The 12,620-nt window shown below is 39.7% G+C and overlaps 1 protein-coding gene across 1 annotated transcript in view; it reads left to right on the forward strand.

The window, feature by feature from the left end:
* LOC107091002 (nucleolar protein 8-like) overlaps positions 1-7,551 on the forward strand; it is a 20,282-nt gene extending 12,731 nt beyond the window's left edge. Inside the window, exons 5-13 of the mRNA XM_015384699.1 lie at positions 791-943; positions 1,037-1,162; positions 1,584-1,683; positions 3,922-4,057; positions 4,130-4,213; positions 4,478-4,776; positions 4,853-4,997; positions 6,413-6,693; positions 7,118-7,551. Coding sequence (XP_015240185.1) covers positions 791-943; positions 1,037-1,162; positions 1,584-1,683; positions 3,922-4,057; positions 4,130-4,213; positions 4,478-4,776; positions 4,853-4,997; positions 6,413-6,542 — 1,173 coding nt within the window. The 3' untranslated portion in view covers positions 6,543-6,693; positions 7,118-7,551. The remainder of the gene's footprint in view (positions 1-790; positions 944-1,036; positions 1,163-1,583; positions 1,684-3,921; positions 4,058-4,129; positions 4,214-4,477; positions 4,777-4,852; positions 4,998-6,412; positions 6,694-7,117) is intronic.
* Positions 7,552-12,620: the final 5,069 nt, after the last annotated feature.

Below are 12,620 nucleotides of genomic sequence, written 5' to 3' on the forward strand. Positions count from 1 at the left end.
TAAAGATGTTTTTTCAGTGTGAGGCATGTCTTTGTGTTCTTCTGGATCAGCAGTGGTTCTGGTCCCAGTTTGTTTTGCCTGGTTGCTGAATTTTGACCTTAACTGAGGCAGTGAGGCCTGCAGAGCTTTAGTTGTTTTTCTGTGTTTTTCTTGGACCTGCTGGATGAGTCTTTCAGCTCCTGGAGTAATTTTGGCAGCTCAGTCAGTCCTGGGAAGGTTCTAGAGTGCTTCATGTTCCCTCTATTTGTGGATCATGGTTCTCATTGCAGATCTCTTATGTCCTAAAGCCTTTGAAGTCGGTTTGTGATTCTCTCCAGACTGATGGGTGACGATGACGTTTTCATCTGTTCTTGGATGACTTCAGATCAGGATTTGTTGAGTTGCTTTTTGAGATCCTTAAGCCTACTTCATGTTGTCAGACAGGCTCTCATTGGTTGATCTCTTCTTTCTACAGGTTTAGCAGTAATTGGCCGTTGTTGAGACTAAAGAAATTAAGTTTAATTAGTGATTTAACAAATTGGTAAATACTGTTTCATGTTGGACCAGGTTGGTTCACATTGATTTCTCCCCTTAAATTAAGAAAAATCATCATTTGAATTCTGGCCCTTCTTTTAACTTTTCTACATGTTAATTTTTGTTTAAACATTAAGGTTTCTGAACATTGAAACAAGATAAAATCCCAGAAGAAATCGTTTTGACTCTGCCTCCACCTAAGAACGATGATGTAAACACTTTGCAGCAGTCGAGCTTTTTTCCTTCCTGCTTGTCTGATTTGTTTCCTGCTTTCCATCAGGACGCTCCACCTCCAACCTCAGGGAAACACATCGTCTTCAGCTCAGATGATGAGGAGGAAAATAAGACGTCCGTTATCCAGGACAGCCAATCAGAAGACAACGCCTCATCTGACGGAGAAGCAGCCAATCAGATGGCCTCACAGAGAGCGGTGAGTGATGATGTCAGAGAGTTTGCGGTCCTTTGATTATCTCTGGTTCCCGTTCTCCTCGTGGGGCAGCGACTCACCTCTGCCTGTTTCCAGGAGCGCCAGAAGCTGTCGGGTCCGCAGCTGTTTGCCGGCAGCGACGATGATGAGGAAGTGGATGAAGAAGAGGATTGCAGCAGATTTGACATCCGGCCAGAGTTTGAAGGTCCAGCTGGACAGAAGGTCTGAGCCCTCAGGTTGAGATTAATCACAGCTTTTCTTGGACAGCAGTAAATCAGTCATTGATGAGGACCTGAGGAGAATCTGCTGCGGTTCTGTCCAAAGCTGCAGTCGGGTCGAGTTAAAGTTCTGCTCTTATGGCTTTTATTGTCATTTTTTACACACAGAGTTCAAACGAAATTTGGTTTTGTACAGCTGTCATGACGTTTCCATTTCTTAAAGTGCAGCAGTGATCAAATGTAAACAGTGTGGAAGAAAAAGCCTGGTGCAAAAAAATTAAAAATAACGCATTGAAATATGTGGTGCAGTTATGCAGTTTTTTACGTTTTAATGTCAGTTTGAATATTTTATTTTATAAGGTCCAGGCTCTTTGTCAGCAGAGCTCTGGGATTCAAAGTCTAACCATGGTGTGTTTTTCATCCAGCTGATGGCGCTACAGTCTCGCTTTGGGACAGACGAACGGTTCCGGATGGACTCCCGGTTTCTGGAGGAAGAGGAGGATGAAGAGGAGGAAAAGCAGACAGGTGAGAAGGTTAAAGGATAAAGATGAAGTCAGGATAAAAGCAGGATGTTTCATTAATGATCAAACGGGTCAAACCAAACAGAACCAATTAGTTTCTTTCCTGCTGATAAATCAAAGATAAAGCATCTTTTGCTTCATGATCTCTGGCAGTTATTAGCTGCATCTTTACATCAGAAAATAGGGTCTAATTTCTGCTGATTTTTTTCATTTAATCACTTCTTTGCTCATATACTTTTTTAAAGCATCTGAAGTCTCTAAAGTTGCTTTTAGTTGCAGATTTTGCAGATTTTTCTCTTTTTAATTTTAAAAAGCTGGAAAAAACATTAAAACCTTCCTGGAAACGCGTAGAGTTTCAGTAATGCTGGATATTTAGGATATCATCATCTATAAACTGAATAAAACACATCTGTGCTGCTAGTTCAGCAGGACAGATATCTGGTGTTACAAACATAAAACTTCCAATCCGGCATGATACTTTTCTCTGTCAGATCATAACAGACTCCATGTCAGGACCGGCAGATACGGTCTGTGCATGCAGGAACATGAAATAAATGGTAAACGGTTCAGATTAGATTTGTGTTTAAGGCTACGCTCACACTGCAGGCCTTAAGGCTAAAATCTGATTTTGTTTTTGTGAAATACGTTGGGTTTTTTTTGTGTTGCCATTTCCATATATATGCAACTTGTATGTGATCTCCTGTGTGAACTGCAATCAATCTAATCCAACTTTATTTATGAAGCACTTTAAAATGTCTCAAAGGACCAAAGTGCTGTACAGTGAAACAACATAACACCATTACACAGACTTTTAAAAAAACATACAAGCATAAAAGATTAAATAAAAATCAAAAGTATAACATCTATAATAAAATTGATTTAAATTTGGTATCACAGACTAAAATCAACATCTCACACAGTTTAGAAAGCCAAAGAATAGAGATGAGTTCTTTAAGAGCGATTTAAAATCAGACAAAGAAGTAGACAATTTAAGTTGCAATGGAAGGTCGTTCCACATTTTTGGAGCTGCCACAGAGAAAACTACGGTGGCCCCTAATGTTCCGTTTAGTTTTTGGCTCCTTAAGAAGCAGCTGATCGGCTGACCTGAGTGAACGGAAGGATGCATGAAAAAGATAAGATGGAGCAAGACCGTGGAGAGACTTAAAAATAAATAAACAAACTTTAAAATGAATCCTAAAATGTACAGGGAGCCAGTGTAATGAGGCTAACATTGGGGTAACGCACTCATATTTGAGTGAGAGATAAAAGACGAGCTGCAGCGTTTTGCACTCTCTGGAGCTGAGTAATGTTAGAGGCACTAGCGCCATTCATACAACGCAAGTTTCCCGCATGCGCAGTAGAGGACACAATAATGACATTTTGAATTGAAAAAGCTTCCTGGATGAGAAGAGAAACGTCTTCAAACTTGGAAACAACGTCAAGTGGTTTGTTTTTAACTTAGAATAACTCAGAATCTTTACCAGCATTTTCAACTTTTGGCTACGTTCACACTGCAGGCCTTGATCCTCAATTCCGATTTTTTTGTGAAATACATTTTTTTTGCGTTGCAGTTCACATTTCCAAATATATGCGACTTGTATGTGATCTCTTGTTTGAACTGCATTTATACAACCTAAGTGTCCCGCATGCGCAGTAGAGAACGCAGTGATGTCACAACCAAGCGTGCTTTGTGTTTACAGAAGTAAACATGGGTGGTAGCGCTGGAGCGCATTTAGCAATTTTCCCAACCATAAAAACACAATCTTTTCAATATGGTTAAACATAAATACTGCTCACCGCATCATCATCCGCTGTGGTTGTTGTTTTTCTTGCAGCTTCTGCATAGCAAGATGCAAAATAATGACTTTGTCGGGTATTAATGACATTCAGGTCGGATGGAAAGATCAGATGTGTATCGAATTCAGGACCACATGGCCAAGCGGCCTGGGTCGCATTGGAAAAAATGTGATCTGAGTTGTTCAGACTGCCATGAAAAGATCAGATCCAGGTCGCATAGGGGCCAAAAAAATCGGATTTGGTCACTTCAGGCTGCAGTGAAGCAGATCCACTCATCCCCCTCCAGCAGAAGAAATGAGAACCTTTTCCAACATGAAGCCCTGAAAGTTTCTGTCCAGTCAGCAGTAAAGCTGTGTCCTTCTTAGGAGATCCTTGATGACATCACTTCCTGCAGATCTCTATGTACCAAAACAAAACATTCATGGGTTTTTAATTGTTTATTTAGAAGCACAGAAGAGTCTGATGGACGACGATGAGGCTCTAGAAGAGGAGAAGAAGAAGAATCTGTCCATCCTGCAGAGCGTCCTTGGAAGCAGCCATCAAAGCAGCAGCAAGACGTCCGGAAAAGCCAAGAAGTTCAGGTGGGTCTGGAAGTCAGAAGTTGAGCAGCTGTTAACTTTTCTGAAACTAAAGTCTTTCTTTTTCTTCTGCAGAGACGTGTCTGCGTTGCATTACGACCCGAGCAAAGAGGAACACGCTGCGTTTGAGACCAAAACAGATGAAACCCAGAAGGAGAGGTAAAGAAACGACCTCCATCCTCAGTTCAAACCTGCTCCTTCCTCCATGGCTGAGTCTAATTCCTGTTGAAGCTGAAACCGACCACTTCCTGGCCACCCCCATCAGTCTGCAGACACTTTTTCACTCAAAGTTTAGCTCAGTTTAGCAGCAGATTTTTAATTTAAATATATCTGTCTATGAGAGAAGGTTCAACTATGCAAATGCCAGAGATCCAATCAGAGGTTTCCCATCAGCTTCCTGTGGATTTCTTGTTCTGTTTGCAGTAAGGCGGCTCGCAGGAAGAAGAGGGAAGAGGCTCAGAAGCTTCCTGAAGTCTCCAAAGAGATTTACTTCGAGGTGACTGGAGACCTGAAGGCCGTGTTCGGACAGACCAACGACGGCTCTGCTGAGGGAGAGGAGGAGAGAAACTGGGATCAGCTGGAGGATGAAGAGGGAGGAGAAGAGGAAGAACAGGCGCTGTCCTCCCTCCTGTCAGCTGATCCCAGCACCAAGTCTGAGGAATCCACTGGATTCAGGTTTTCCTTCTTTGGAGACGAATCAGAGGATGGAAGCGGAGAAACGAGTGAGTCTCAACAAATCCGTTAATCAGACCAACGTATGGAGCATATTTCTATTGATCCCTTTAATCTCTTCAACAGCCGAGTACAAAGCTGAGAAGATCCAGGCTCCCAAGGTCTCCTGGCATCAAGACCCACGTTTCCATGACAGCAGCTCTGAGGAGGAGGAGCAGGAAGAAGAGGAGGAAGAGCAGAAGCAAAGCAGCTCTGAGGCTAAAAACACAGAGTGAGGAAAAGATCCGAGTTCATCTTAAAACTGCTGCAGTTTGTTTTATCAGGTTTTTAATTTAATCCAATTTATGATAAAATTCCAGCAGAGGAAACAAGATAGTTAGACTTTTAGTAAATAAATATCATAGTTGATGACGAAGTCAGAACAGTTTGCTGCTGATGCACAAATAAATGCATCAGTAAATATTGAATAACTTTAGTTATTTAGAGGTCTGTAGATGTTTATGGCTTTCCTTTAGACTGATATTTAATTGAAAGCATAAAATCAGGTTTATTAAAAGAAAGATCCTTTGGATGAATCAAACTTTTCACACAACAATTTGTAAAAATCTTATCAGCTGCATCAACTACAGGGATGCATTTCTAATGATACGCTCAGACTGCAAGCAGCAGGAGAATCAAAAATAAGGGAGCTGCTTCATTTTTGATGCTTGTACAAGTTTAGTTCTGTGATAAGTAGTGATCCTCTTTGAGCCTCACAACGAGACAAAGTCCAGTTTTTCAATCTCCTCGAGGAAGAAAAAAAAACTTAAGGAGCAGAAAAACTGGATATAGTAAAGTAATGATCCTGTTGAGCCTCACAAAAAAACAAAATAAAGTGGAGCAGGTTATTAAGCACGTCATATTGCTCTCACCTCTATGAAAAAAGAAAAGCAAAACTTGGATAAACTTCCCAGATCTCTCTGAGAATCACCTCTCTGCCTGAATCAGCATAGAAACCATCCCACGACGTTAATTGCTGGGTTTTTCTTTTCTTTAGGCGTAGATCTCTTTATGTTTTTAATAAAGGCGTATAAAGATTTGCTATAAGCTATAGGCTCTGCTTCAGCCTATTGCTGCACCGGTTGTTTTTTTTTTGTTTGTTTGTTACTTTTCATAATCTGTCCCCGTTAAATGGGGTAAATGATTTTCATTTGTTTATAGCAGAGACGGAGGTAAAAAATATCTGCACAGATCTGCTCACCCTGCCTAGTCAGAGCCTCTCTATATGCAGTCAGTGTGACATGGAAAAAAATCCTATCAGAGATGAAAAAGCCGCACCAAACCGGTGTGTTTGTGCATCAGGCTGTGCACTAGGGGGTGCTAAAGAGTTTAATCACCTGAACATTTGAGATCCTCTCTAGCTAAACAGGCTCCAGATTAAGTTGAGATTAAAACTATTTTTAACCAAATCCATTTGTTATTTTTGATTTTTAGGTTTTTTTTAACAGACCAGGATCTTTTCTCTGATTTCTGAGTCTCTTAAAATACTTTAAATGTGGCATTTCTTGATGGATCAAAAAATTTATTTGTTTAGATATTTTGTCCTCCTGAAGGAAACTCTCTGCACTGACAAGCTTTTGGACAAAAAAACATCATCGATTTTATTTAAGATAAACTTTCTACCTTTTGTTTTTGTTTCTCTCACAGAGTGGAGGCTCCTTCAAAGCCTGATTTCTTCTTCTTCTTCTCTTCTGATGACCACAGACTGAAAGGTGGGGGGTTTTATGGCACTTTGTGGTGCTGGTGCTTCTTTTTAAGTTCTGAACATAACACATAATGATTTCCCTGTTGGTTCAGTTAAAGTCTGGCTAATTGTTTTAACCTCTCATTTGTTTCCTCCTTCAGAGGGACTCAGGTTGTTCTGTCGAACCTCCCAGCTGGAGCAGCAGAGGGAGCAGTGGGAGGAGAGGACGATTACGCTCAAACAGGTCTGTATCATTTCCATCAGCTCCAACAATGATTCTTTGAACTAAACAGAGTGAATGGAATCACTTTGGTTCCTAAGTCAGACTGAAAATGCTGTTTTAAAGTCTACTTTGTTGCTCCCTAGTGGGAGTATAAATGTCTGCACTGTTTTGTTCAAGCAGCACATCCTTAAATCAATAATCTGCAGAAAGATCTTCACAAACTTCTGCAAAAGTTTAATCTGAGAGGATTAGAAGCAGAAAACAAAAATCAGGAGGAATTTACATTGTTTTTCTTCAAAATCTCTTTTATGCTGGTAGACTCTTCTGTTTCCTAGATATACAGGAATAAGTTCCAATGGTTCTTCTACCATAATTACAGAAAACATGTCTGTCTGGTGAGGCAGAGTAAAGAACTAAACACATCTGTTTTTATCTGTTTCTTTAGGAGTACCGCAAGAAGCATAAAGATGCCAGAAGGAAGCTGAAGACTTTTCAGAAGAGCTGAGGATTGTGGGAAATGTAGTCTTTGTGTTCCATTAAACTCTTAATCCAGGGATGATTTCCTCCTCCTCTTTGGTTTCAATGTTCTGATCCAGCAGGAGTGAATTTATCTCTGAAGAGTCTGTGATGTTCTAGTAGCTGCTGAGTCCAAACCGGATCTGTGCTGCAGCCAATCAGCTACAGGCAAACAAAACTAGATTCAAACATAATAAAGAGTGTGAGATTGAAACTCAGGAATAATAAAACAAGTCTCTGAAGATATGTCACTATTATTTTTACAATATCCACCCTTTAATAAAGAAGCAAACCTCTAAGTTTGAACTTAATGACTCCTGGGCTACATTTGACTTCTGTCTGTTAGATTATTCATTAAAATGCATCATTTGTTTACACAGTAAAACATCTTTGTAAATATTGAGCAGCTGCTTCAATAAAGGTTTTTTATATCAACTCAACAGTATGTCTGATTCATAAAAAGTTTTAAAGATTTATAACGCTTGGTGTAAAAAAGTAAAATAAAAATTTGTCACTAAGGGAATTGTGTGGAGATGTAGAGCTGGATATTGTCAGTATTACAGTGGAACGTGATGCTGATTGTAAAAAGCACATGACCAGATGTAGGAGGGAAATGTATGATCGAGATTAGGATTAGATTATTAAAATTAGATTAGACACATCCATGGGTAACAATGGGAGATAATGAGATGGCTGGGATCTGGGAGATTTTAACTGAGATAATTGTGTAGATCAGAGAGGTATGATTCAAACCAATCTAGAGGGTGTCTGCTAACCCATCATAGTTAGTCAGGGAGAATAGAGTGGAGGATTACATTCAAAAGCTACAATAAGTTGGGAATGTCTGAAAGAAAAGAAAACTATCCACAGAACATTGCAGCAGGATTTTCAGAGGGTGGAGTCATGTTTGGTGAGGGTTGAAAGCTGTTCATAAAGGTTTAACACCTGGAATGTGACTCTACCTGCAGTTCAGACCTTTGGAAACCCCTGGATGAGTTTTACTTTAGACTGTGGTTTCTTATTTCCACAGCTCCAAACCCTCTTCAAACATTTTCCTTTCATCTAAATTTCCATTACCATGCATATTTTTAAGAACTACTGAATATTTTTATCTGTATGGAGGAACCATACACACTACATTTCTCTATTAAAACATTACTTTTGATAAGACATTCAGAATTTATTTTAAAAAGTACACAAAGTGTGCATGTATATTTTTACAAAACAAAAATACTATTTACAAAAAACTGCTGGAAAGCTTAAGAGGAGGGAAAACTAGAATGCACCAGATTACAAAGCATTGTGGATGTAATATAAAAAATGCTTCTGGGTGTTTTGATTAGTTAAAATCTTTTTTGGACTGTGAGGGATTTACCCCTGTAAGGGAAATCCATACTAACTGAGAAGGAGGGGAGATGTTTTGTGTTTTGTTTTGACTTGGAGTATTGTTTAGCTTCAATTTATTTAAGTTAATTGTAAATGTGTGTTATTTATTAATTGTTTTTCCTCTAGAGGTTTAATTTAGTTCACTTCTGCACAAACGTGTAAATGTTAAAGTTTCCACCCCTTAGAGATGGTACAGGCTGATAATTCAGAAAGCTGGGTTGTTTAAATGTGGGTGTGTATTCTTCTCTGTGTGTTTGTTTTTCTGCTGTGATTGAAGAATGGAATCCTTGCCTCTCTGCTTTGAAATGTTTCTGCATCTGTAATGCAAACCTTACATGGACTGATCAAGTTTTCCAGCTGGTAGAGATTAATTTTTGCTGACCAGCTGATTTACGGTTTCTACAGTATATCAACCTTATGATTAAATTTATAAATCAGTGAGAGCATAAATCTACTGCAGGGTCTTGTAGAGGTGGCATTTTGGAATCCAAAATAATAAAGGAAATAAAAGATGCTGAGAACAATTAATAGCATAATTTACTTTCAAAAACATATTCAAAGTAGTCCTTCAAGAAAATAAGCTTAATTTAAAATGAAACTAAATCCAAGCTGTGAAACATTCTTGTATAACCAGTTTGTAGGCGTCACAGTAAATAATGAACATATGACACTGAATGTTTGCATCCAGTGGTATTACAGCATGAGCTAGTTTCCTGGTTTAAGGCAGAGCAGCTCACTTTGAAGCAAAATGCTAAGAAACTGGAGAGGAAATGGCGCTCTACATGCCAACTGGAATCCTACCTAGTCTGGAAAAGTGGTTTACTGCTGTTTAAAAAGTCCTTCATAAAGCAACATGAGCATATTTATCCTCATTGTTAGAGGAGAATAATATTAATCCTAGATTTATTTTTAATACAGTTGCCAAACTCACCTAGAGCCATAGCTCTGTTGAACCGTCCATCCCTCTAACTATGATTGGTTTATCCCTGAAGGTGAGCCAGCATCTGAGGTAGTCATAGAATCTGAACTGTGTTTGTATGCTGTTGAAAATTTTCAGTCATCCTGTTCATAGTCATTCCAAAAAGTTCTAAAACTTTGTTTTCCAAGTTTGAAGACGTTTCAATGTGCTTTGTTGCTTTGTTGGGCTACTCTATAAAGCACAAAGAACTCAAAGCTAATTCAGACATTTTGAATTGTAAAATCTTCCTGGATGGAATATCTTAAAACTTGGAAAACAAAGTCCAGTGGTTTGTTTTTTAACTTTATGGAACAGTTAGAAACCAATTCTATGAAGATGGTATGAGGGCCTGATGTTCACAAATGGGGGTTTTGCTCACAGCCCAACACTGTGCAGGATGCATGGCATTTGTCAGAGAACACCAGGATTGGCAAATTCGCAACTGACGCCCTGTGCGCTTCATAGATGAAAGCAGGTTTACACTGACCACATGTGACAGATCTGAGAGAGTCTGGAGACAATGTGGAGATTGATCTGCTTCCTACAACATCCTTCAGCATGACCGGTTTGGCAGTGGGTCCGTAATGGTGTGGACCAGCATTCCTTTTGAGGGCTGCACAGTCCTCCCTGTGCTCACCACAGTTAGCATGACTGCCATTAGGTACCGACATGAGATCCTGTGACCCCTTGTGAGACCATATGCCAGTGCAGTGAACCCTGGTTTCTTCTAATGCAAGACAATGCTAGACCTCATGTGGCTGGAATGTGTCACCAGTTCCTGCAAGGTGAAGGCATTGAAGCTACAGACTGGACCGCCCATTCCCCAGACATGAATCCTATTGAGCACATCTGGGAAATCATGTCTCATTCCAGTTCACCAACGTCAAATTGCACCGCAGACTGTCCAGGAGTTGGCGGATGCTATAGTCCAGGTCTGGGAGGAGATCCCTCAGGAGACCATCCACCAACTCCTCAGGAGCATGTGGATGTCACGTATGTCGTATTTGGTTTTAGTGATCTGACCACATGCAGATAACCACTCAGAGGCCAAGGGAAAAAGTTTAACAGGTTTATTGAATGTAGAAAAACACTGAAGAAGAAGCTGGAACTCAGCGGACTGGTGAACCGGAGCCGGAAAGTCTGAAGGGGGGATCACAGTGATCAGTTGACTGAGGCTTGAATATGCTGGAGAAAAACTCACGTTTGGGGGGCTCTTTGTTAATCTTTGCATCCAGTTTGTGGGAGTTTAATCCAGAGAAGAGGGAACTCGTTGGAGAGCGGACAGGCAGACATACGTTGGACCCAGAGGAGTAAAGGAGCGGACTGTCACTTGGTTTTCCAGATGAGGACTTCAACGGATCATGTGGAGATTTTCCACTGCTCAGTGTGAACTCAGTAAATTCTTCCATGGGGAGAAGGTCCAGGCTATCCAGTTACACAGGAAGGCTTCCTGCCAAAGAGCAAAGACAAAAACAAGATCAGACTCAGAGAAACTATGCTAAGGTTTAGACTCTGCTAATCTCAGCTTGACTAGAGTACCCAAAACTGGCAAACACTCTGCTGTTGAGGCAGTGACAGCCCGCTGCTCAAGTACTCCTCCGGTAATGACCCAACGAGCCGCAGGTGTGCAGGGAGTCCCAACGAGAACAGGGCACCACCTGGTGGGGGAGAGAGAAAAACACAAAAACAACCCACACAAACTGAAATCCTAACAACGTACAATACTGAGCCTCATTTTGACTTGCTTTAAGAAGATTATATCATTGTTGGATCAGCCTGTTGTACGTTTACCCAAATTAATTTAATGTCTGACTCCAAATCACCTCCATTGGTTAATACATTTGATTTCCATTGATGATCCTTGTGTGATTTTTTTTCAGCACATTCAACTCTTAGTATTCAATAAAAATATTTAATTCATTTAGATCTGCGATGTGTTATTTGAGTGTATTCTTTATTTTTTGAGCAGTGTATATGCTCCCATTTGGTAGAAATATTAGACGGCATACGTATTAATTTCCATTGTTTTGCAGATGGTACTTAGTTACAATTCTCTATAAATCATTGTTGTTTATATCACATATCAAGTATGTTTCTAGAATTTCCTTCTATCATCAGCAAAACATTGCAAAAATTAGAAATATCTTGTCCAGGGGTGCTGTTAAGAAACTAGTCCATGGATTTGTTACTTTAGGGCTGGACTATTGTAATTCTTTACCACCAGACTGTAGTTAAAAGCCATCCAAAATGCTGCAGCTAGATATCTGATGAAAACTCAAAAGAGTGATCCTATTTTTGGTCTGTGTACATGCTGGCCTTTTGATTTTGGTTTTGTAATAAAAAAATCCAAAATTGGAAAACAAACGGTTTCCTAATTTCCAAATACAAAAAACAGACCAATTTAGTTTTTTTTCTCTGAGATCCGAGATGGGTAACAAAATAAAAACGACCAGTTATTCATTTCACAATTCCAAAATGGCTTAAATTTTCCTTTTTTTAAAAATCTTACGATTAAAGACAGAGTGATTTTGGCTTAATCTTCTCATGTGTAATGAAAAATGAGGATGTAGAGTAAAAGGCCAAATCCTGCTTGGCACAATTCAGTCCGGACAGATGTTTCTAAGTATTTGCGAAAGTATCCCGCCCCCTTGAACTTTTCAACCTTTTTCAACATTTCAGGCTTCAAACTTAAAGATATAAAACTGTATTGTTTTGGGATGAATCAACAACAAATGGGACAAAATAATGAAGTGGAATGAAATTTATTGCATTAGATAAAAAACTGATAAATTGGGCGTCCAGAATAATTCAGCTCTTTTCAGACTTTTGCTGCAGTTACAGCTGCAAGTCGCTTGGGGTATGTCTCTATCAGTTTTGCACATCAAGAGACCCTAGGGTGTGAGACTGAAAGTTTTGCCTATTTTTCCTTGCTGCTTGAGCTCAGTAAGGTTGGATGGTGAGTATTTGTAAACAGCAGTTTTCGGTTCTTTCCACGGATTCTCCATTAGATCCAGGTCTGGAATGTAACTTGCACTGCATGAAAAGTGGGATTTTCGTCAATATGCGGCACTGTAGACTGTCGTGGAAC

Source organism: Cyprinodon variegatus, unplaced genomic scaffold (genome assembly GCF_000732505.1).
Source record: "Cyprinodon variegatus isolate N-32 unplaced genomic scaffold, C_variegatus-1.0 Scaffold320, whole genome shotgun sequence".
NCBI classification, from domain to species: domain Eukaryota; kingdom Metazoa; phylum Chordata; class Actinopteri; order Cyprinodontiformes; family Cyprinodontidae; genus Cyprinodon; species Cyprinodon variegatus.